Raw genomic sequence first — 24,349 nt, 5'->3', positions numbered from 1 at the left:
CTTTGGAGCTGTGTGACCCTGGGCAAGTCACTTAACCCCAATTGCCTCAGCCAAAAAAAAAAAAAAAGAAAGAAAAGAAAAGAAAAGAAAAAAAGAAAAAGAAAAAGAAAAAAAGGGAAAAGAAAAATATCTGGCTTGGTACTATCTATTTGTCTTTGGAGGGAAATAAGACAACTCATGGATGAGTTATTTAGAGTTTTTGAGTTCACCAGGGAACAGAAATGATTACCTTTCATTCTTTTAATTTCTTGCCCCTCAGACATTTCAATGACCTATGATCCTCTTCAGGCCCAGTTCCCCAGCTCCTTCCCCATCCCAAATAAGATATGCAAAAAGATCCAGAAACATGGAAGAGGGAAAGGGGTGAGGAAGTGTGTCTGTCATACCTCCCTCTTTCCTCTACTGGGTTCAGAGCATTTCATTTCACTCGCTAATTCACTCCTGAGAGGCTGGATTTCAATTCTGTTTTGTCTCCAGCTCTTGTAGACCTGGAATATGATTTTTTTTTTAAAGCAAATTTAATTCAACAGATATTTGGGTGTCTACGATGTGCAAATGTTTCGGGAGAAAAAAGGATGAATAAACCACCAAGGTGTTTACATCTTCATAGGGAATACTAGACATCATTTGCAGACAAGAAGAAATGTGTTAAGTAGCCTAAGGCATGGAAGAGCAGAGCATGGAAAGCTGTTCAAAGGAAGGAGCTTTTCTAATTGAGGAGATAGGGGAGGAAGGAGGGAGTGGGCAAGAAAAAAAAATTCATGAAAACACAAGGAAATATTGAAACACTTAAATGAAATAATGCCAATAAAGCAGAAATAGAAAATACACATATACAAAGCATGAATATATTAGCTGAACTAAAATACTGGCAAAATTGTGTAAGTACAAAGAGGAAGACATCAGAATGGGACACAAAATAAAACAAATTAATATTAAAGTTTTTATTATTATTAAAAAATATAGATTAGAGCCTATGACTTTATCGGGAATTTAATTCCATACTTTATTTATTTTGAAAAATGAGTTACATTTATAATTTTGGGGGGATAATGGTAGTCAAAAAAAGGTTCAGGAGGGATACTGCATTTGTATTAGATTGTGGAGTATAAGATTTCAACATATAGCATATTGCAAGAAAGAAGAATAATAATTATTCATAATGAAGTTATAAAATGTCTAAACTGAATGGCTGTCATATGTTTCATTATAACAAGTGTCACCTAAATATAAAGCTGTTGAAATTTGATCTGCAAATCTCATGAATTTTTGAAAGTCAGAGTTAGAAAATACTGAGTATGAACTCACTCTCAAACACGACAATTTGCTTATCTTCAGAGAGTTACTATATAACACTGGTGGTAACAGCATTATATAAATTCAGAAGACGTTACTTAAATGGAAATGTAGAAACATTTCAATAGAAGACTAAAAAACAATTCCTAATAGGTTAAGCAAACTGAAAAGGAAAGCATTTATTTTACCATAGAGCCATGAAAATTTGCTACTAGAAGGAATCTTAGATAAAGAGTTGTTTCCTTTTAAGAAAAATCATCTAGGAAATCTGATAGTTAATCTTTAGTAGAAATCAGATAAGAGATCATATAAGGAAAGGCATCAATGCATGGGCATCAAGTCAGACGTTTCAAGAGAAGCTAAAGCTACTGTTATTTACATTCATCTGTTGAATAAAAGCAAATCTCTAGACCAGTGGTCCTCAAAGTTAGTCCAAAGAATTGTTAGGGGTCTCTGAAACCCTTTCAGAGGATCTACAAATTCAAAATTATTTTTTATTTCTAATATAGTAAATGGTTATAAATATAACCCATGTGAACAAAAACTCTTTGAACAGATCCTCGATAGTTTTTTTTAAACAACATGAAGATACTGAGAACAAAAGTTTGAGAGCCACTGTTGTAGAACAGAGAAATACCACCGAGGACTTTTCTTCAAGAGCAATTTGTTTGCTAGATTTTGAGGGGAAAACAACTGAGACATAGATAGATACACAGACATATAGACACACATGTATGCACATGCTAAGATTAGCCACAGGCATTCGGTTTAAGGAATGTAGTCACTTACCTGTGGCAGGAAAAAAAAATTTGCTATAACAGTTTTGGAATGTATGCAACTGGTAATAATAGCAAGGGACATGTAGCCTTTGAAAAGTAAAAGAAACCTTTTTATATTTGGCTTCTAATATGTTACAAAAATTTCAATAGGGAGTAGAGCTCACACTTGGTAGGTTCTTTGAGGAGCCTTTGCAAGTATTGAGACAAAATAATATAGAAAGAAACCAAACCTGTGGAAATACTTTTGTCAGAGGAGAGTTTGTGACTGCTAACATACCTGCATCAAGCTGGTCAGTGTTTGATGAGGACATGGCAGAGGCAGAGTCACTTTCACTCAGGTAAGCTAATTTCTCTAGATCAGTCAGCTGTCTTTGAATTGAGATGTGTGTTTCTGGGGGAAAAATGGGTCCATTTAATAGAATGACTTGGAAAAGAGCACTTTAATGACATTTCCAAATTCTTGGCCCCCTTAAACTAGATTACATATAGCTTCATACGCATTTTCTGTGGCATAATTCCTCATCAACCACCCTAGGAGGTTGTATGGCAAATTCACATGTGTAACTTAACAAATTCATAAATTAATAAGTATGCCACAAAATACAAAAGGGTACAGAGCACCACATATTTTAATTGTACTAATCTACTTTTCTTATACTACTAATAAAGAGAATTTGTATTTCCTAAACACAGATCAGTTAAGAAGAGAAAGTTAACTGGGAGTGTGTTTTGTGAGGAGAGAATGTGGTATGGATGCCCTATCTGTGGAGCGAGTCTTTTGGAGTCAGCAGCATATGGGAATTGTCATAATTGAAGTCAAGCACCCAGAGTGCTCATTCTACCTTTAACTACTCTTGACGCTAGGCCTGTAACTTGACCTTACAAGAGCATCAGTTTCCCACCTTTAAGCTAGGAGTGACATGAACAGCACTCTCTACAGAGAAATTGATGTAAAAATGTATGCAAACTTTAAAGTGATCTACATAAATGTAAGATATTTTTTAAATGACCAAGTTATTACCCATTCTCCCTTTCTACTTTCTAATTTGTTTGCTATACAAAAAATTTAAAAACATTTCCAAGTTTGTTTGTTTTTTCACCATAATGCCCATGCGAGTCAAGACTCTTCCACTCTTTTACCACCTATAGTTCATGAGAAAGAACACTGGTTCCTACACATGGTTACATGTGCCACCTAACCAGTCTGCAGCATTCTCTTTTGTATCAATCAGCACATGCAATCACCTTGGGTGCAAGCACAGCCATCTTTCCTGAGATCAAACTTAAAGATCAGCAATGGGTCCCATGAGTCTGAATGTTTATTAATGACCCTTTATAGCGAAATTAATGGGCATCTTTATTCTGTCTCACTTCAGCACAAGTTCTAGAAATTTACAGCCTTCTTGCCTAAGATGAGGCTTCCCTTTTACTCACACAAAATTAAACTTTTCAAGTTTTGGAGGGGGTTCTTTAAAGAGTCCCAATTGTGCCTCTCCTTCCTTCATGCTTCTGTGTCCCCCATGCCCTTGTCTTTCCTGGGGTCAGTGCCAGGATTTCTAACATGTTTGTCCCTATCAATCCATTTTATTATTCCACGAGGCAGGAGACGCCTTTTTGTAGCTTTAGTAGTTTTAATTTTTTTCTTTTCCTCTCTGTATTAGGTTTTTCTTGATCTTTTAACCCTGTTAAATTATTTTCTTCTAGTCCCCATCTGGATTTTTCTTTCTATTTATCCTGTCTAGTAACTTGTTTATTCTTTATATTAAATAGTCTGAGCAAGAAGTTTTCTTGAGATCTTCAACCTTTTCTTTAAGATGTGCAATTAGCCTGCATATAATATATACAGTGATTGCTTCCAGGAGGAAGGTAAAATTCATGAAATATAGCACTGGAACACTTCTAGTTTTCACATACTCTAATATGTAAAGGCTATGCTGTATATATTAAAGAATAGAGGTCTGTGTGGATGCTTCTGAAAAATGCCTTCTGCATGTTGCTATAGCAACCTACTTTTTTTTAATGCTGCTAGTTACTGCCAGCCCCAGAAGTCTGAGGACTAGATACCTGCTTTTAACTTATTTCTCTCTTTTCCAGTGTTAGTGCTTACTAATTTTCCCAGACTGAAAATCAGTAGTCTGCTAATCAGTATAAGAAAATATAGATCCCAAATAAGCAAACACAAAGAATACTTGTTAGAAGTTTCAAATATCCAAAATCCTCATTCTTCACTACTAGATCTGCCCTTGGTTTTGTCTGGATCTTTTCTTGCTCTGTCACATGTTGTGTAAAAAAACAGCATAAAATAAAAAAGTGAACAAAATGGTTGTATTATATTAATTTGCTCTGGTGCAGGTACAAATATACTGTGGCTCTGTATAAAAAGTAATAATGTCTTATTTCCAATATCCTTCTTGATGTCTCTACTTTTTGGCCATCATCACCACAGAAGCACAATGGATCAATTACTTTAGAGAAAATAAAAGAGTATAAATAAGATTTTTATAATTGGTTAAAATTAAGTAGAGATTACATTATAAGCAGAGACAAATTAATAATTAATTCCTTATACACTCAAATACATTTCTTATGCCAATGACAGATAACCTAACCAAAATGGGACATTTTTGTGTTTCTTCATAATTTCTCATTTGGTCAGAAGCTTCCACTTGTGGACTTTTGGCACTTGAAGGCAATGACGTAAGAAACTTTAAGAGACCCTATAATCCTATACTATTAGCATGTGTTTACTGGTGTTTATCACCTTCTGATATGTTCTACTCTGGTTCTCCATCACTCCATGATCTCTCCACGTTACCCAGATCTCCTGACTATAGTTCTGCTAGGTCAATCTTTCAGGGAATCATTCCACAAATATAAATGTATTTTAATAAACTGATAATAAAAGGAAAATATGAATCTTATGTTCTCTTGCAAGACTCATTCAGTATAGATGGAATATGGAGTATTATGTATGTGTATATATATATAAAAAAAACTTTATACTATGTTAGCCGTAGAGAGTCATGTTTAGATAATATAGACACTATAACTCAGACTTAAAGAACATTTTAAGATTATAGGCATTGGATAGAAAGACATTTTAAAGTATTGCAAGATATTTCAAATCTACTAATGTATAATCATGGATAACAAGAAATCTGACTTAAATACTTCACAATTATTTCTTATTATATACCATAATTTCACAATTTAATGAGCAAACCTCTTGATAAATCAGATGAGGCCAAGATGCTGTAAGGCTCTTTCACACTTTCCTCCTGTTCTGCTTCTTTCTCACCAGTCTTCAATTCCATTTCAGATACAATGTCTTTATCATGAGTGTTGTTGCTTAATTTCACTGAATTACTAAGTCCATCTAAAGAAGAAGAAACAAATTTGTTTATAAAAACAGTTAAGTGCTTAATAGTAACCAATGCATTAAAATATTTTCATTTTAAGTTTCTTCTCTTAATCATGTAACATGAAATCTTTAAGTAAATAAACTCAAATACCCATATAACTTAGGGACTTAAAAAGGTAAGAAAATCAGATACTTTCTAGAATAATTTCTTTTATATACGATGACATGTCACAAAGATTAAGTGACTTTGTCTGAAGTCCCACAAATAACTAACATTTATACAGTGCTCTAAAGTTTACAAATGTTTTGTGTTAGTTATTTCATGTGAAGTCAGTACCACAAACACTGTCAATCCCCATTTTCTGGATGAGGAAACAAGTGTTTTGAAGAAATGTGAATTGTTCATGGCCACACGTTAAGTCTCAGAGGCAACATGTGAATTGAGACCTATGTACAGCAATAAGCTCCCTCAAGATAGATTTACTGTGGTTATAGTTAGAGCAAAGGGAGCAAATACTGTCCCAAATTGTTGTCTCTCTTGCTATGTTTAGGACTTAAATTTAGTATTCTTTGTTTTGCTCTCCTCTGTCCCTCAAATTCTGCACCAAGTGACCGCTTCTGTAACTGGCTGACTACCAGCTACTAAATCCTGTTGAGAAGTTCTGTTTCATACTATTAGGATGTTTGCTGCCTCATCAGAGTGCATAGTGTTCAGGAAGGATGAGCACCTCTGGTGTGAGGGTTTGCTGAGCCCTTTTCAGGGCTCCTCATCCACTTTTGACCCAACACTTACCTGTGGCTCCAAGAAGCAGCAGGTATGCGCTGGTTGCACTCTGTTAAAGCCATCATGGAAGATGAGCTAGACCAGGCTGAAGGTAACCAACAGACCTCAAACTTCTCAGTGATTTAGGGGGAGGCCTATTCCCATGCATGTGGAGCTTTCCTCTGATGGAATGGGTGAATAGGAATAATTTTTCTAATGGACATGAAGGCAGCTGAAGTGGGTGCTATGGAGCAATCAGAGCTTGGTCAGGAGATAACAAGACCATTTACTACATCCTAGGCCATTAGCAGTCACTCTAACTTTGATCTTACCACTGCACTTGGACGAATCTCAAATGACAACTGTCTAACTCTGGGCTCACTTAAATCCAATTCACTACAAGTCAGGATATCACTGCATGATGTCCTGATCTTCCTTAAAAATGAAGGATGAACAACTGTCTTGTCTCCTTTTGATATTTGACATAATGGTTCACCCCATCACTTCAAGATCTCTGATTATTATGTTAAGCTTAACATAAAATGGCTTTCCTTAGCTCCAGAAAGCCCACCAAAATATCTAGTCAGCCTTCCCTTTAGTTATCACTGTTAAAAATAAATATTTTTCTCAATTAAACTCAAGCCAATTGTTTATCTTATTTAATTACTAGTATCCTACTAAGAGTTTTATAATTTTGGAATATTGTAAATATATATTACTTCATCTACTTTTAAAATATTTTCAGGATTGATGATTTCATCTGTATAACTATTTTCTCCACTGCTGTGTATTGCAAGCCCTTATGCCTTAATACACTCTTCTGAGGTAATTGAAAAATTCATCACTGAGACCAAACTGGGGATAAATCTTTTGAAACTTAAGGAGGCTGCTCCTTAGAACAACTGTAAAGGTTGTCCCAAAAGTCTTAGCGCAGTTTAAATGCTTTAATAGCTATTAAATATTTGATATTGAATTAAATTTATTATTTCCTTTCCAGCTTGGTCCTTTCAAAGCCCAGTCATTTCATACTATAGAAAGGGGCTTTCTTTACTTGATAGCAATGAATAGACTTTTGAGAACTAGTCTCAGATCACAATCATCATTTATGGCACTGTGATAAGGAAATACATCCCAAATTCCAATGAATCGATTTTGGAAACAAATCTTTTTACTTTTTACTTACTACTTTTATTTATTTTTATTAGTTTATTCTTATGTAGCACCTTTTCTCCTTGAGATGCTAAAACCAATTTTTCAATAAATTTGTAGGACACTAGTCAGATGCCTTAACAGTGAGTGGTAAATCTCCAAATATTAACTTTTCCACAATATTTCTTTCATGGCTTTTCCTCCTCAGTATTTTTTGGATTTTATTTGTTTGTATTTATTTATTGTATTTTATTTCCTAGTCCTATTCATACTTACTGTCCTGCTTACTATGATGTACAGCAAAAAACTCAATTGCACATTAAGGAGCTCAAGGCATCTATCAACATTAATAGCTCTAGTAATCTGCTCTAGTGAATGAAGAGCTAGTCAAAGTCAAGTTCAATCAATCATGTCCCTATCTTTTGCTTAACATTTCTAAGTTTTGTTTTTAAAAAAAAGAAAAAAGAAACAGATTTGTTTCCATTATCTTCTCCACATACACCAAAACCCCAATACAAATTGCAAAATTATTTTATCATAAGCCTATAAACGCCAAATATATCAATGTTCTCAACAAGCTAACTCATTGAACTGTGACCTCCTTGAGGGCAGGGGCTGTTTTTCCACCTTTCTTTGTATTCCCAGAACTTGGTTCAATGGCTGGCACATAGGCATTTAATAAATATTTGTATATAGTCCATCCCCATCAAAAAGGCATCCATACATTAATTCCTTATTACTTGGAGAAAGTGAAACATAATTGACAGAACTTTTTGGACCCAGCTAAGAGCTGTGGAAGCCAGTAGACAAGAAATGTTTAATATAAAAATCTTTAAATGATTTAGAAAAAGATGAAAAGGGAGTAATTTGTCTGGGAAACTACTCTTTCGGGGCTTCAAGTCCGATGGGTCCATACTTATTTCCCCAGAGGTGGCTGGGTGGTACAGTGGCAGAGCACTGGATTCGAACGTCCAAAGACTAAAGTTCAAATTCTGCCTCAAGTATTCTGTGGCTCAGTCTCCCCGTCTATAAAATAGAGCAGCTATCCCCCAGGCTTATATCAGAATATTATTTGTACTTTTTTTTTTTAAAGCAAACCTTAATGAACGGCACACATATATACACATGTACATACACGTGAATATAGTTGCATACAACGCGCGCACATACATGCACATGGATACATGTATGTGAGTATTTGCGTATACACATATAAATTAAGACTTTGCGGGAAATCGACCATCTTACTATTGCTTCCCATACTTCATCCGGCAGCATCCCAGGGGACTCCGCAAGCACCAACCAGTTCAGGCCTCCTTTGGCACGTGGTGCTGCCTCAGTTTCCCCCAAGACTGGGACCCCCATACTCCCGCAGCCCCTCCCCTTACTGCTCTCCGAAGCAGCCTCCGGGGTCGCCTCCTCAGGTTCAGGCTCAGGATCGGGCTCGGGCTCGGGCTCAGGCTCAGGTTCCAGATCTGGCTTCGCTTCTGGGGGCGGCAGCGACGCCGCCTCCTCCGCCATGTTCTCCATAGTTACCACTTCCACGCCCAGCCCGGTCCAGGGCCCGGGGGGCGCCGAGGGGGTACCGCTGTGCGCTGCTCCCAACTGCTCACGCGATGGAGGGCCGAGGGAAAAGTGGAGAAGAGTGAGATGTATTGGCTAGGGTAAGGGTGGGGGAATGGGAGAGAGCGTCCCTGTTCCTCAGGCGGAGACCAAGGGAAACACCGGTATTCCGTGATCCCGGAGGTTCCCCAGTCCCTTAAGTATTAAGCTTCCACCGCGCCTCTGCGCGCTGACGTACGAGGAGCGCTGGCCAATGAAGTAAAATTACTCTGTCTCCATGGCACGTTCACTGTCACTCCGACTCTATTCTCCACCCTCTGAACAATGAACGAACTACAACACCCAGGCTGCATTGCGAGGCCAGTGAGTGAGGAGGTCTAGGCGGAGGGAGGGTGGGTGTGGGTGTGGGTGTGGGATGGCATTCTAAGCTCGAAAGAGGAAAGAAAAGCAAACCAAAACAAACCTTGCGCGTGAGCTTCCCGGGAAAGCTAAGAAAGAACTACAATTCCCAGGGGGCATTGGAGCAGAGGGAGCCTTGTAGGGGCTTGGGCCTTCGGCGCTGCAGCCCTCTGGGGTAAGTAATGGTTCCCCGGGAAAAAGGGCTGAGATGTGGCGAGTGTGTACCCCTTTTTTCTCCCCCTAGGCTGGGTCCACATTGGTGATAGCTTGAAAGACCCTCCTCGATCGGTATCCTCTCTTTTTTGCTTTTGTTGTTGGATAAATTTAGCTACTTTCGGCCTTCTTCCTCCCCCTCATCTACCCCCCCCCCCCGTCCCCCCCCGCCCCTCCGCCCCAGTCGCCTGTGTTTCCTGTTAGTGTCTCTCTGCGAGCTTCCTGTGCCTGGAAGAGCACCCATTCCTGCCCCGCCCTCAGAGAGCTTATAGTCTAAAGCTGGGGAGGACGGGGAAAACTCTGCACAAACAGGATATTGGTGGTATGTGTTTGGGGTCGGGGTTCGAGAGGAGATTCCGAGGGAAGGCACTCGGATTAAAGAGAAACGTGGGGCTTTGGTGGAAATTTGAGCCTTGAGGTGGAGGGGAGGAAGCGCCAGGTGTGAAAATGCCCCGAGTTTGCTGGTGGAATGCCTTAGGCGAAGAGTAGCGAGGAGGCCGGAGGCTCCGGATCAAAAGGCTGAGCCGGGAGGATGCAAGCGGCCAGGGCGGCTTCTGGGAGCCTTTGAACCCCTTCAGGGAGGGCGGCGTATTTCATTCTGGAGGTTGATTGGGATTGGATTGAATCCGAAGGGAGACTGGGAGAGTGACTGGATGTCTGAGTGGTGACTGACTCGAGGAAGCTGCCCGTGGCAGTCGGTGGTCCATATGGGAGGGGGTGAGGGTCTGTACTGGGCTGGGGGCATGTTGAAATTCTTCTAGTCTTAATTAGTACCCCTCCCAAACGTGCTGTTCCCCTTCCCCTCTTTGTTTCCAAAATGGTAGACCTCCTCTACATGGGAATATGAAATTTCACGTTTGGAAGAGTTTAGATATCAGCCATCCTAACCCCCTGGGGAACTGTGGCTCGGAGAGACTAGCTCATATGAATACTGTTTTTTAGACTCCAAACCCAGTGCTTTTTTTTTTTTTTTTTTTTTTAAACCATATTTTACTTTTACTTCCCCAACTTTATACCCTTCACATATGCCTGTGCTAGGTACTGAAGATACAAGTAAAAAGGGCATACGAGTACGTTTAAAGAAATAATATAAATATAAAATTTAAAATAACCTGGCTATAGACATGTGTATGCCTATACTATAACATATAATACATATTGTGATAAACACATAGGAATTAATTAACTACAAGGCAGTTTGGGAATGAGGGCATTAGCAACTGGGGAGATTGATTAGTAAAGCCTTCTTGTGGGAGATGATGTCTGACTGCATCTTATGATAATAAAAATAGCTAACGGTTATATAGTCTTTTAATGAGGCAGAGGTAAGGTGGGAGTGTATTTCAAATGTAGGGGTCAGTGCAAAGGCACCTAGAGTGGAGGCGGCTAGCTTATATGGAGTGAAGGGATTGGTGGGAACATGATGGGAGACAAGAAAAAGTAAAAACAATTTCAAGAGACCTCTGAAATGATTGCTTTGTCTACTACTCCCAGGAAGAGAGTAAATCTATTGCTTTGTTTTTTAGCTTTCTAAAAGTCACTGAACAAAATTAGATTGGACTAAGCAAGCAAAGGGCAACTGGATCTTTCCATCCCCCTGTCCTCCCTACTTGTCATGAGTGCCATCTTCAAAAAGAAGGAAGTTTATTGAATTGATGAGATAGAGTGGATATAACTGATTTTATCTTTAGGCTTTCTGGCTAGATGGGTCTGTTTTTGCTTGAGTTGCAGATGTGAATTTGGATTTAGGGTGGCTTATATTTAAAATGCTTTATCTGAGGGTTGATTTTTAGAGTCTCTTTGTAGTTTAAGCTGGAAGGGACCTGAGAGAGCAGATAATCCAAACCCTTCATGTTCAGAAATGCAATAACATAAGGACATAATGAAGTGACTTATTAAGAGTTGAATTTGTGCTCTTTGACCCCAAGTTTTAGAGCTTATTCCATGGCACTTAAAGAGTTATGTGAGTTAACCTTTCAGCTTCATTTTTCTTATCCATTAAATGAGAATAACACCTGCTATATAGGTCTCATAATATTGTGAGGCTCAAATGAGATCTTGTATGTAAAATATGTGGCAAATTTAAAAAGTGCTATAACAATATTAGTTGATGAGGATGCTGTTTATATAGAAATAAAAATTTTTGTGAAGCAGTTTTAATCTTGGGGAGTCAAATGATAGCCAACATTTACATAATACTTTTTGAGTTGAAAACTACTTTGCAAATAAATTATTTGATCCTCATAACAGCCCTAGTAGGTGCTATTATTTTTCCCACTTTACAGATCAGGAATCTGAAGCAAACAGGTTAAGTGTTTATGTCAGATGTTAGTGACTGTTCAGTGCTATACAACTAGTATTTGAGGTCATATTTGAACTCAACTTTTGCTGGCTCCAGGTTCAGAGCTCTGTCAAGAATGTGTATGTTCTGTATAGGACTGCTTGCCATCTGGGGAAGAGGTACAGGGGGGAGGGGAAAAATTGGAACAGAAGTGAGTGCAAAAGATAATGTTGTAAAAAATTACCCTGGCATGGATTCTGTCAATAAAAAGTTATAATTAACCCCCCCACCCCACCCCCCAAAAAAGAAAGTGTATGTTCTATTCCCAGCCCTGTAGATTCCCTCCCTGCTTAATTGACTAACCTCATTGGAATATTCAGAGTTAACTATTGAGTGCTTTGGAAATTTGGTCTGTGGCTAGATAAATACGTTTATTACGTATTTTTACGTAAAGATTGTTGCCTAATATGTTTAGATCATAGTATCATAGAATTTAAGAAGGGATCTTTGAGATCATTCAGTACAAATTGACATATGGAAATTGACAAATATCTTTGAGATTTTGGTGCTCTTTGTCTTGCCAGACCCTTTTAGGATTTTAGTTTACCTTTCATTATAATATTTATTCTCACTTGTTAACCTTTTAGAGTTGACTTTCACCCTCTGGTGCAACTCTTCTCTTTTTCTATTTTTTTCCCTCAAATTAAAAGTTTCTTTAATTCATGCATCCTTTGAAGAAGGACCTCTCCTCTTTTTTTCTGATGTCATTTGGAATTTAAAATACACTTAACACTTGGAAGTTTTTTATTTTGAATAATTTTTAATAGCATTTCATTTTTCCAAATACACACAAAGATAGTTTTTAATATTCGTCTTTGCAAAACCTTGTGTTAGAAATTTTTATCCTCTCTTCACACCTCCTACTTTCCTAAGAAGTAAGCATATAGGGATAGGTTAAACTTGTGCAATTCTTCTAAACCTATTTCCATATTCGGCAGTACATCCCTTTTCAAAAGACTTTATAAATATAGAAGGTTTCCATCTCTATCATAAGCCTATTTATTGATTACTTTCTAGCTATAGTCAATAAAACTGATTGTGATTTCCTGGAATTGTCTCTGAAATTTTCATTCATCACAGTATATACTCTTATTTTGAAATTGACACATTGAAAAGCTGAAGTAGTAGTCTCATAACTTAGCTTGGTTTAGCTTTGGGAAATTTATACTATCACTTTTATCGAAAAAAGATTACTGTGAATCAGTTTATGTTGTTAAAGTTACTTTAAAATCAGTTTGTCACCAAACAGAATTTCAGACAGCAGTACTTTTTTTTCAAGTTAAATTTTATTTTTTTAATCAACAACAATCTTCATTTCCCTCCTACCCAGATTCCCTCACCATCATTTGAAAAAGAAAGACAAAACTCTTGTTTACTAATACATAGTCAATAAAACACATTTCTATCTTCGCTGTGTCCATAAAAAAAATATATCATTTCTACACTTTGAGTTTTTCACTTCTCTAATAAAGAATTATTTCATCGAAGAATGTTTTACCTGTGGGTCTTTGGAATCTTAGTTGGTTTTTATGCTAATCAGAATTCCTAAATTTTTAAAAGTTGTTTGTCTTTACAATATTCTTGTCATTGTATAAATTGTCCTGGTTTTACTATTTAGGAAAAGATGGGGAAAAGACCTTAGTCAGGGAAAGAGATCTCATAGATCAAAGTATTTTTTCTCTTTTGTCTGAACTCTTCATCTTATTTTTAATTTTTAATTATCTAATACTTTCCACCAATTGCATGTAAAAACTTTTTTTAATATTTGTTTTTTTTTTTTAAATTTTGAGTTCTAAATTCTCTTCTTTCCCAATCTTCTCTCCTCTGTAACAAGGTTAAACTATTTGATATAAATTTTACGTGTACAATTATGCAAAACATTTCCATATTAGTCTTCTTGTGAAAGAAAATACAAACTAAAAAAAAAAGTAACAACCTAAGATGATAATATAAAATGAAAAATAGCATGGTTCAATCTGCATTTAGTTTTCATAGTTCTTAATCTGCAGGTCGATAGTATTTTTTGTAATGAGTCCTTTGGAATTTTTTTGGATCATTTGTATTGCTGAAAAATAATATAATTCATTTCCACTTGATTATCAAACAATATTGCTATTATTATTTACAGATATTTTCCTGATTCTGCTCATTACACTTTGTATCAGCTACAAATATTTTTTTTTGGTACAAATAAAACCTTTTTCATATCAAAATGCTTTTGAAACTCTTATTGTGAATATTTTTACACATTATTAACTATATAATTAGGAATCTGGTTTAGATGTCTTTTTCCCCAGATTCTCTCCTTCCCCCCAAAAAGCTTTTGTTTGTTTGTTTTTTGCTGTTGCAGAATCTATGCTTAACAAATCTGTTCTCTCTCATACAAATAGTGAAATAGACCCGGGTTGAAAATCACATAACTCAGAACTCACTACCATTTAAGACTTCTCATTAGATTTTGGGACATGAACTGTTAGGAAATTATTACTTCATCCTGAACCCAGATTTGCCTTCTTATAACTTCAATCAATTGATTCTAGTGCTGCCCTTTGGTCCTAATTAGCAAAAACATTATTCTTTTTCTGTATGGCAGTTATTCATATTTTTGAAGTTAATAATTATGTTTCCTGTTGAAACTGCTGTTTTCTGAAATTTTGTTTAACATTTTTAGAAGTTACTTGGATGAACGCAGAAATGGCTTACTAAAATTTCAGATAAAGCAAAAGCTGAGAGAATACCTTTTGAACTGAGTGACAGATAGGATCTGAAAAGATTTTGATAGACCTAGAACATTATACTGAATCTAATAAAAAATTTAATAGACATGAATGGGCAAATCATTTAATCTGTGTTCCTACAACAATGAAATCAGATCTGGATCCAAAATAAATTTTTTGAGTTAATATACATTATTGATTGATAGTACTGTATAAATAAAATAATTATTAAAAGCAAAACATATGCAGGATTCATTTATAAGAAACAGTCAAGGTACCTGATTCAACTGAATTACAGCTTTAGCTACAGAAAAACTATGAGAAGTGATTGCTAAGTTCCCATATGTGCATCTAGGAGGCATAATGCATAAATGGGTCTGGAGTTAGGAAGATCAGTTAGCCTAAGTGACTCCATATTGGGGACCTGTCATTATAATATAGCATTAAACTACAAAGTATTACCACATTTTTTGGTTACTGTAAGGATTGTGGTGCCCATCATCGAAATAGGGAAGTTTAGAAAAAGAAATGAATTAGGAGAAAGATGATGAAGTTTGTTCTGGACAATAAATCATACAGTCTCTCTTAGGTGATGGAACTTAGAGAAGAAAGATTACCAAAAGCAGAATCTTATTTTCTCAATGAAAAGTAGTTGTATATTGATAATCTCTAGGAAGGAGTGGTTTGTTAAAAGACTTGGAAAAATATAATTTCTAATTATGTTTTTTTAATCTTAACTTTTTTTTTTTTTTTTTTTTAGCTTTTCACAATGTCCAAGAAAGGATCTAATGGTAAACAGGAAAAGTCTCCAAGAAAGGACACGTCTCCTTCATCCGACCTAGATGAAAAAGTAAGAGTCTGATTTCATTTTACAAATAAAATATTTTCACACTTTTATTTTTGTTTTAAAGCAGAAAAAAAATCAATGTTTAAAATGGGACATAGAAGATTTTTTTCCTTTTTTATCTAGATTTGCTTGTCTTAGGACCGTTTTACATTATTTTCTTCATCCTTTTATTACTTAAAAAAAGAAACTTCTGGAAAGATGAAGGGATATGACATTTTAATAATGTTATTTTTTAGTTTCTATGGATATTGTTTAGGATGGTTATAGGTTTAGTTTGGGATGAATTAGGGAGATTTGTTTACTAAGTATTTCATTATGTCAGAGATTAGTGGTTTTTAATTGACCTGAAATGGAATGTGAGATGGGTAGTTTCAAAGGTTATATGGGTTTGAGTGTGGATAAGTCTTAGAGATAGCCGTCAGTGTTATTAGCCAAGATGAAAGTCATTTCCTGACATGAGCAAAGAGGATAGTTAAAAAATTTCATTCTCTTATCTCAAAACTGAAAACCTTGGAATGAATTAGATTCTTAGAAAGAATAGGCATGGAAATAGTGTGGCATAAAATAACAGATAAGCATTTATTAGTCAACACCTCATTCAGTGTATTTAAAGTAGGACTTTGGGCTATTCCCAATATATTGCTTATCTTATTGATGGCTCCAGAAACTGGCACTTTTTTAAGTTTTGGGTGTTCATATGAACATCCAGTTGTAGTCATTTTGTTGTTGTTGTTGTTGTTAATAATCCTATCCTTGGTTCCTTCTCCTGAGTAGCATTATTTTGGAAATCCACTATTTGACTTGACTCATTACAGTAAGGTATCATTAGCATTCTTTTTTTCTTTTGGAGAAATATGTATGTATCCTTCACTCTTTTCCTAATCATAATAAGAAATAATTAATAAACTTAGCCTATTGTGTTTGCTATATGCCAGACACTCTGCTAAGACTTTACCCTTATTATCTCATTTGAAATTTTCAACAACCCTGTGAGAGAAATGATTATTTTTCTGTTATACTAATAACCAGTTATTCATATTGGGATCCAGGGTTTTTCCTCTTTTTATTTCCTTATTCAAAGCTCAGTCCCTGTGGGTCAGTCTTTGAGGAATACTCCTGACAGATGAAATTGTTTGGGAATCATCCCCATCCAGATAATGTAATCTTGGTGAATTTTAGCCCTAAATAGATTAAGCTCAAGCCCTTGAACCTCTAAAACACCCTCTCCCCCAGTTGTTCAGTGTATTGGGAATAGATTGTTTTGCCTCTTTGTACTAGAGGCAACTGAATCTCATTCAAGCCATGTTCTCAGCAGGAGGGACTGAGGGCTTTTAGCCTACCCCCCCATTGGAAGTTTACCTACTCATTAAGAGTTAAATAATTAGGGTTGATTTTCACCTGTCAAAGTCTATCCCCATTTTTTCTTCAGTGATTTCCATGGTTTTGTCTTTGGTTGAGAGAGACCATCGACTATTAATTTATTGATTATTTGTTAGTCTAATAAATTGATTGTTAATTACCCAGAAATTGTCTCTTGGGCTTATCGTTCATCTCACCTGGGAGGAAGGTGCTGTTTTTATTTCCATTTTACAGGTGAGGAAACTAAGGCATACAGAGATTAAGTGACTTGTTTCAGGGTCACACAGCTGGGAAGTATCTGAGACCAGATTTAATTTAGGCCTTCCTGACTCCAGCTCATTGCTTTTATCCACTGCATTGCCTATCTGCCTAGGTGAGCAGTTGTGATTAACAATCGCACAAGATTGTTCTTAGATAACTAAGAAGTTTTCTTTCAATGTTGGACATGCATTGATTTAGCTTGCTAGGAGAATTGCTAGAAGGCAAAAGGACAAAGGTGACAGCTATGATAATACGTTGTATTCATTTATGGATTAGTGTGGACTACTACTGATTGTTGTTGCTAATTTTGTAATTAGAAGTCATGTACTATATGCTAACTTTTGTGTATTTATGATTTAATGGAGGGAGAATTTTAATCAATTGTTAATCTGTTAGAAGTTAATAAGGAACAATAAAGCATAGATTCTTAACCTTTTTCTGTTATGGGTACTTTGACAGTGTGGTAAAGCTGCATTATAATGTTTTAACACACTTAGAGTAAAATGCATAGAGCTTACAAAGAAAACCAATTATATTGAAATGAAAATGCATTTCTCTCCCCATCCTAGTTCACAAACTTACTGAGCTCTATCCAAGAACCCTTTGTTGGCCTAGCAGCCCCTGGAAGGAACCTTTGATCTTAGGTGTCATTATCTATAGAAAGTGAATTCCAGGAAATCCTTGACTTGATGAAGGTGACAAAAGCCACAGTAGACCAGGATTACTGTGTTTTGAAAAATTTCTATATTCCTGGTTTTAAGAGAAACTTGTTTCTCCTGGTAGGCAGTTTCTCCTGTTTTTGTGACCAAGCCATTTCTCCTCTTCTGGGAAATGAGGGAGTTGGACTTAATGATTTATAAAGTCCCTTCCAGCTCTCTTTGATCCTATTGGTACTGGGATTTAGACTGACTTACCTAGGAGTTTTAGCATGAGAATACCTTTCACTAACAAGTTGGCCACATATTCTTAGGGCCTTCCTATGGACTGCCTTATGAGGTAAATAATTTTGTCCACTTTTCATTGCTAACCACAGTTGCTACTAAAGACCCCAGAATGATTTATGTTGTGGTCCAGCCACACCAGTATGGTGTCTTCATCATAATTGTTAACCCAACTCTGGTGTGCAGAAAAAGGAAGGAATAAAAGGAACTCAGCAAACAAAAACTCCACCTGTTTACCAAAAACATCATCTCTAGCATTTACCAGTATTAGAGGCACTGCCTGCCCAGTGAGTTGTGACTTTAATGGTGGCGATATCCTGACCGTGCAAAGGTAGCATAATCACTTGTCTCTTAAATGGGGACTAGTATGAATAGCATGACGAGGATTTAATTGTCTCATTCCCAATCAGTGAAATTGACCTTCCCGTGCAGAGGCGGGAATGCTTATACAAGATGAGAAGACCCTGTGGAGCTTAAGTCACATAATTCAACACATACTACCATTCAACCTACTGGAATAAACTGTATAAGCCTTAATATAGTCTCTTAATTAAGAGACTTTATAGTCTCTTAATGCTTATTGAATTAGGTAGAATACTCCTGAAGGCCAAGTAATCCTTAAAGAATTATAGAAAGTTAGAAACTTAAGTTAGAAGCCTGGGAAGCCTTTTGATATACATTACTCACTTTTATATAAGAAAGCAAGTCTTAGAAAGGGTAAATGATTTCCATACTGTCAGAAAACAGCTCTAGATCTAGAGTTGAATTCAGGTCTACTGCATTTCAGGAGCATTATTTATTTATTTATACCACATCTGCTTCTTCACATCTTACCTCTTAGGTAGTTTCTGTGTCTTTACATTTTATTCCTATAATGTCTCACGGGTATTATCCATTAAATACTTATTAAGTATAGGTTCATTGAGATATATAGAGGGCACTCTTTTTATAGCATTTAAAAAAAAATTGAACTTTCTCCTCCTCACTTTTTCCTCTTGAAATTCTTAGGAAAAGAAGCAGAAAAGAATCTCTTCAAAAGCACCAAATCCTAGTATCTTGTCTTGTTCCAGATGCTCAACTTCCTTAGGGAAGAGAAAGTTGGTAAGTTTTTAGCTACCTTAAATAACTTAAATTATATGCTGACATCTTGCTTCTTCCCCTTGGTTTTTTGGTTTTGTTTTGTTAACCTTTTCTTTATAAAGATTTTATACTTTGATTTTCTTTCTTTCTTTTTTTTTTTTTTTTGATTGCATATTTTAACTTCCTTTTCCTCCTCCAAAACCATTTATTAATAGCCTAATTGCATTTGCCTATATTAATTGTCATACTTCTTGGACTAGAATACATTTCCATATGTTAAAAAACCTCACAAATTGTAGTAACATAAATGATAAATGAATGCATGAAGGGACATATGGGACTTACAGGTAAGGAAGTGTTGATATCCCTATGCCGATGATTCTCAGATCTCTTTAACGAGTCCTGCTCTCATTTCTGATTTCCAGTTTGGCAGCTCCAACTGCCTGTGAACATCTCAAACTGTATGTCTCGTAGATATCTTACTCATCTTAACTAAATTGAATTCATTATCTTTTTCCTTAAGCACTCCTCTCCAACTTTGCTCTCACTGTTCAGAATGCCATCATCCAGTCATAGGTGTCATCCTAATCTCATTATTTTTTTCAGGTTTTCCTATCTAATATATAAGTAAGACCTGCCAATACAACATCTCTTATATGTGCTCTCTTCTTCCTTTTGATACTTTTGCTGTAGGCCCTCCTCATCAAATGTCCTGCACTCTTGTAATAGCTATTCTAGTATATTTTCCATTCAGCTACTAACCTAATCTTCCTAAAATTCCAGTCTGACCATATTACCTCTCTGTTCATTAAACTTGAGAAGGCTACTTTTATCTACAGGATCAAATATAAAATTCTTTGTATGGCTTTTAAAGGCCCTTTTTTAACCTGATTCCTTCTTACCTTTCAAATCTTTGATACTTTACTTCTGTTCATGTACTCTACTATCTAATGACACTGTTCTGTCAACTTCCTGGCTTTCCTGCCTTCCTTCATGTTTCAACTAATATCCTACTTTCTCTAAGAGGCCTTTTCTTATCCTCAAATTCTAGTACTTTCTCTCTGAAAATATTTCCAGTTTACCCTTTTATAGTTTGTACATATTTATTTGAATGTATTCTCTTTAAGAATATAATTTTCTTGAGAATAGAGACTATTTTAGGTTTTCTTTGTATCCCTGGTGCTTAGCACATTGCTTGGAACATAGAAAGCACTTAATGACTATATTTGCCTGTAGTCTTCAATTTTTTTTTTTTTTTAATTTTGAAAATAGCTTTTTATTTTCAAAATACATGCAAAGAGGGGCGAGCAGCTAGGTGGAACAGTGGATAGAGCACCAGCCCTGAAGTCAGGAGGACCTGAGTTCAAATCTGGTTTCAGACACTTAACATTTCTTAGCCTTGTGACTCTGGGCAAAGTCATTTAACCCCAGTTGCCTCAGCCAAAAAAAAAAAAAAAAAAAAAAAGTGCAAAGATAGTTTTCAGCATTCATCCTTGCAAAACATTGTTCCAAATTTTTCTCCTCTTCCCCCCCACTCCTCTCCCCTAGATAACAAATAATCTAGTGTAGGTTGAACATATGCAATTATTCTAAACATATATTCACATTTATCTTAATGTACAAGAAAAATTAAATCAAAAAGGAAAAGAAAAAGCAAGCAAACAACAAAAACAAAAATACTATGTTGTGATTCACATTCAATCCCTATAGTCCTCTTTCTGGATGCAGTTGCTGACCATAATCTTTAAACCAAAAATAGGTTTATATGGTATGACAAATGAGAATAATTTTGCAAAACCTCATTAAATCATTTAAAATAAAAATAAGAACTATCTTAAAAGATTCAGAATATTTGATCATTTTTCATAGGATCATAGATTTTCATAGAACTAGAAAGGAGTTTAGAGATCATTTAGTGTAAACCACTAAACAAAACAAAAAGCTTAGGGGATTTAGAGAAATTGCTGTCTTGTTTTGCTGTTTGTTTTTTTTTTTTTAACCTGTCTTGACCATTCCTAAGTAGTCTGTAAGCACCAGGGGGAGAAGCCTTTTAAAAAAATTATTATCAGTGCTTTGCATAGTTTGTGTTCTTCAGTTCTTGCTGATGTATAAATTTCCTTTTTCAGAAATCTGATGATACAGATGTTTTATACTGTGATCCAAAAAGAAGAGAAGACCTTCAAAGGTAAATTCCTTATTGTGCTAATTTCTTAACAGTTTTTTGGTTAATGTGGGTGGTGAAGCTCAAAGTAATTCAAAATCTGTTCTTAGTTTTATTTTGTGCAGAATTTGGAAAATCTTTTATTTAGTTTTGGTTTAACTTCAGTTTTTGCACTTACATATTGTCTCTTATTGACATGATGTACAAATTCTACTTGTAATAGCAACTGAATTTTGTCAGTATCAGTCTTAAGAAAATTTTCAGTGAAATAAAAATTCCATAGATAAGTAGTAAGTAATTTGACTTTATTTCATCCTTAGAAAATTGACTAAAAGTAGCATGACAACTTAAAATGTGAATCTATAAAATTTATATTATGTCTGTGAGCTCTGCATAAAATTTATACTGGTGATCTTTGCTGAATTACTTGGTAGCAGAAATAACTAGGAGAACTTATGCGATGTTAGGGAGGGTTATACAAAGAGAAGATAGAATTGTGATATTTGGTCAAAGGAAATCAATAGCCCAATGAAAAAAATCACTGATAATTAGAGAAATACAAATTAATTATACTCTGAGATCTCACCTTTACTCATTATATAGACATAATTAACAAAAATGGAAAATTACAAACATTGGGCTTTGGCAGAACAAATGCATTAAATGCACTATTGGTAGAGATGTGACTTTTCTGGCCTTTCAGGAAAGCAGTTTGAAACTGGCCAGAAAGTTAATTGTACATACCTTTTGACCAAAAATTGCCACTACTAGGCCTATACCTCAAAGCAAAGAAAGAAAGAACAGGATCTGTATATACAAAAATAATTATAACAGTGTTGGCAAAGAATTAGAAATGTAGGAATTCCCATCAATTAGGGAATAGTCAAACATTAAATTATGGCATGCGTTGTAATAGAATACTATTGTGCTCTAAAAATGATGGAAAACAGCTTATTTTTCTGAGTTCTCAATAGTATGTTATAGTATTTTATTTTTTCCAATTGCATGTAAAGATAGTTTTTGACGTTCCTTTTTGTAAGATTTTGAGTTGCATTTTTTCTCCTGCATTTCTTTATCTCCCTCCTCCCCAAGACAGTAAGCTCTCTGATTTAGGTTGTACATGTACAATTATTTTAAACATATTTCCATATTTATGTTGTGAAGGAAAAGTTAGAACAAAAAGGAAAAATCTTTTTTGAGAAAGAGCAAACTAAAAAAAAAAAAAAATTAGCATCCTTTGATCTGCATTTAGTCTCCATAGTTCTCTTTGGATACAGATGGCATTTTCTTTTCTTTTTTTTCTTTTCTTTCTTTCTTTTTTTTTTTTTTTTTTTTCTTTTTTTTTTTTTTTTTTAGTAACAATTGCATTTTATTTTTCAAAATACATGCAAAGATAGTTTTTCAACATTTATCCTTGCAAAACCTTGTGTTCCAAATTTTTCTCCCTCCTTCCTCACTTCCATTCTTTTCCATAGACAGTAAGTAATCCAATATAGGTTAAATATGTGCTGTTATGGGATCCACCTGTTAGGGCTTGTGGGGATCTCATTCTTTTTTTTTTTTTTTTTTTTTTAAATTTTTATTTAATAATTACTTTATATTGACACTCGTTTCTGTTCCGATTTTTTTTCCCCTCCCTCCCTCCACCCCCTCCCCTAGATGGCAAGCAGTCCTTTATATGTTGGATATGTTGCAGTATATCCTAGATACAATATATGTTTGCAGAACCGAACAGTTCTCTTGTTGCATAGGGAGAATTGGATTCAGAAGGTATAAATAACCCGGGAAGAAAAACAAAAATGCAGTTTCCCAGTGTTCTTTCTTTGGGTGTAGCTGCTTTTGTCCATCGTTTATCAATTGAAACTCAGGTCTCTTTGTCAAAGAAATCCACTTCCATCAAAATATGTCCTCATACAATAGCGTTGTCGAAGTGTATAATGATCTCCTGGTTCTGCTCATTTCACTTAGCATCAGTTCATGTAAGTCTCGCCAGTCCTCTCTGTATTCATCCTGCTGGTCATTTCTTACAGAACAATAATATTCCATAACATTCATATACCACAATTTACCCAGCCATTCTCCAATTGATGGGCATCCTTTCATTTTCCAGTTTCTAGCCACTACAAACAGGGCTGCTACAAACATTTTGGCACATACAGGTCCCTTTCCCTTCTTTAGTATTTCTTTGGGATATAAGCCCAATAGAAGCACTGCTGGATCAAAGGGTATGCACAATTTGATAATTTTTGGGGCATAATTCCAGATTGCTCTCCAGAATGGTTGGATTCATTCACAGCTCCACCAACAATGCATTAGTGTCCCAGTTTTCCCGCATCCCCTCCAACATTCATCATTATTTTTTCCTGTCATCTTAGCCAATCTGACAGGTGTGTAGTGGTATCTCAGAGTTGTCTTAATTTGCATTTCTCTGATCAATAATGATTTGGAACACTCTTTCATATGAATGGTAATAGTTTCAATTTCATCCTCTGAAAATTGTCTGTTCATATCCTTTGACCATTTATCAATTGGAGAATGGCTTGATTTCTTATAAATTTGAGTCAGTTCTCTATATATTTTGGAAATGAGGCCTTTATCAGAATCTTTAACTGTGAAGATGTTTTCCCAGTTTGTTGCTTCCCTTCTAATCTTGTTTGCATTAGTTTTATTTGTACAAAGGCTTTTTAATTTGATGTAATCAAAATTTTCTATTTTGTGATCAGTAATGGTCTTTAGTTCATCTTTGGTCACAAATTTCTTTCTCCTCCACAAGTCTGAGAGATAAACTATTCTATGTTCCTCTATTTATAATCTCGTTCTTTATGCCTAGGTCATGGACCCATTTTGATCTTATCTTGGTATATGGTGTTAAGTGTGGGTCCATGCCTAATTTCTGCCATACTAATTTCCAATTATCCCAGCAGTTTTTATCAAATAATGAATTCTTTTCCCAGAAGTTAGGGGCTTTGGGTTTGTCAAACACTAGATTGCTATAGTTGACTATTCTATCTTGTGAACCTAGCCTTTTCCACTGATCCACTAATCTATTTCTTAGCCAATACCAAATGGTTTTGGTGACTGCTGCTTTATAATATAATTTTAGATCAGGTACAGCTAGG

The 24,349-nt window shown here is 35.6% G+C and overlaps 2 protein-coding genes across 5 annotated transcripts in view; one reads left to right on the top strand and one right to left on the bottom strand.

The window, feature by feature from the left end:
* The window catches only part of TRMT1L (tRNA methyltransferase 1 like), a 46,219-nt gene extending 37,072 nt beyond the window's left edge, over positions 1-9,147 (bottom strand). Inside the window, exons 1-3 of one of the 2 annotated variants that reach the window (XM_051998779.1) lie at positions 8,737-9,147; positions 5,299-5,451; positions 2,353-2,466 (exon numbers count right to left, since the gene is read on the bottom strand). In XM_051998779.1, coding sequence (XP_051854739.1) covers positions 2,353-2,466; positions 5,299-5,451; positions 8,737-8,878 — 409 coding nt within the window. In that variant the 5' untranslated portion in view covers positions 8,879-9,147. The remainder of the gene's footprint in view (positions 1-2,352; positions 2,467-5,298; positions 5,452-8,736) is intronic. The other variant, XM_051998780.1, reaches the window with a different exon arrangement.
* Positions 9,148-9,319: 172 nt separating this feature from the next.
* The window catches only part of SWT1 (SWT1 RNA endoribonuclease homolog), a 133,615-nt gene continuing 118,585 nt past the window's right edge, over positions 9,320-24,349 (top strand). Inside the window, exons 1-4 of one of the 3 annotated variants that reach the window (XR_007953825.1) lie at positions 9,320-9,485; positions 15,342-15,431; positions 18,998-19,090; positions 21,196-21,254. Coding sequence is in view for 2 of the 3 variants with exons in the window: in XM_051998777.1 (XP_051854737.1) it covers positions 15,351-15,431; positions 18,998-19,090; positions 21,196-21,254 (233 nt within the window). In the remaining variant the exon portion in view is untranslated. Of the gene's footprint in view, positions 9,486-9,743; positions 9,846-15,341; positions 15,432-18,997; positions 19,091-21,195; positions 21,255-24,349 lie in introns of those variants that run through there. The other 2 variants (XM_051998777.1, XM_051998778.1) reach the window with 2 other exon arrangements.

Source organism: Antechinus flavipes, chromosome 4, assembly GCF_016432865.1.
Source record: "Antechinus flavipes isolate AdamAnt ecotype Samford, QLD, Australia chromosome 4, AdamAnt_v2, whole genome shotgun sequence".
Classification (NCBI taxonomy): Eukaryota; Metazoa; Chordata; class Mammalia; order Dasyuromorphia; family Dasyuridae; genus Antechinus; species Antechinus flavipes.
Note: the sequence above shows the minus strand (reverse complement) of the source record. Positions and strands in the feature narration are given on the sequence as shown.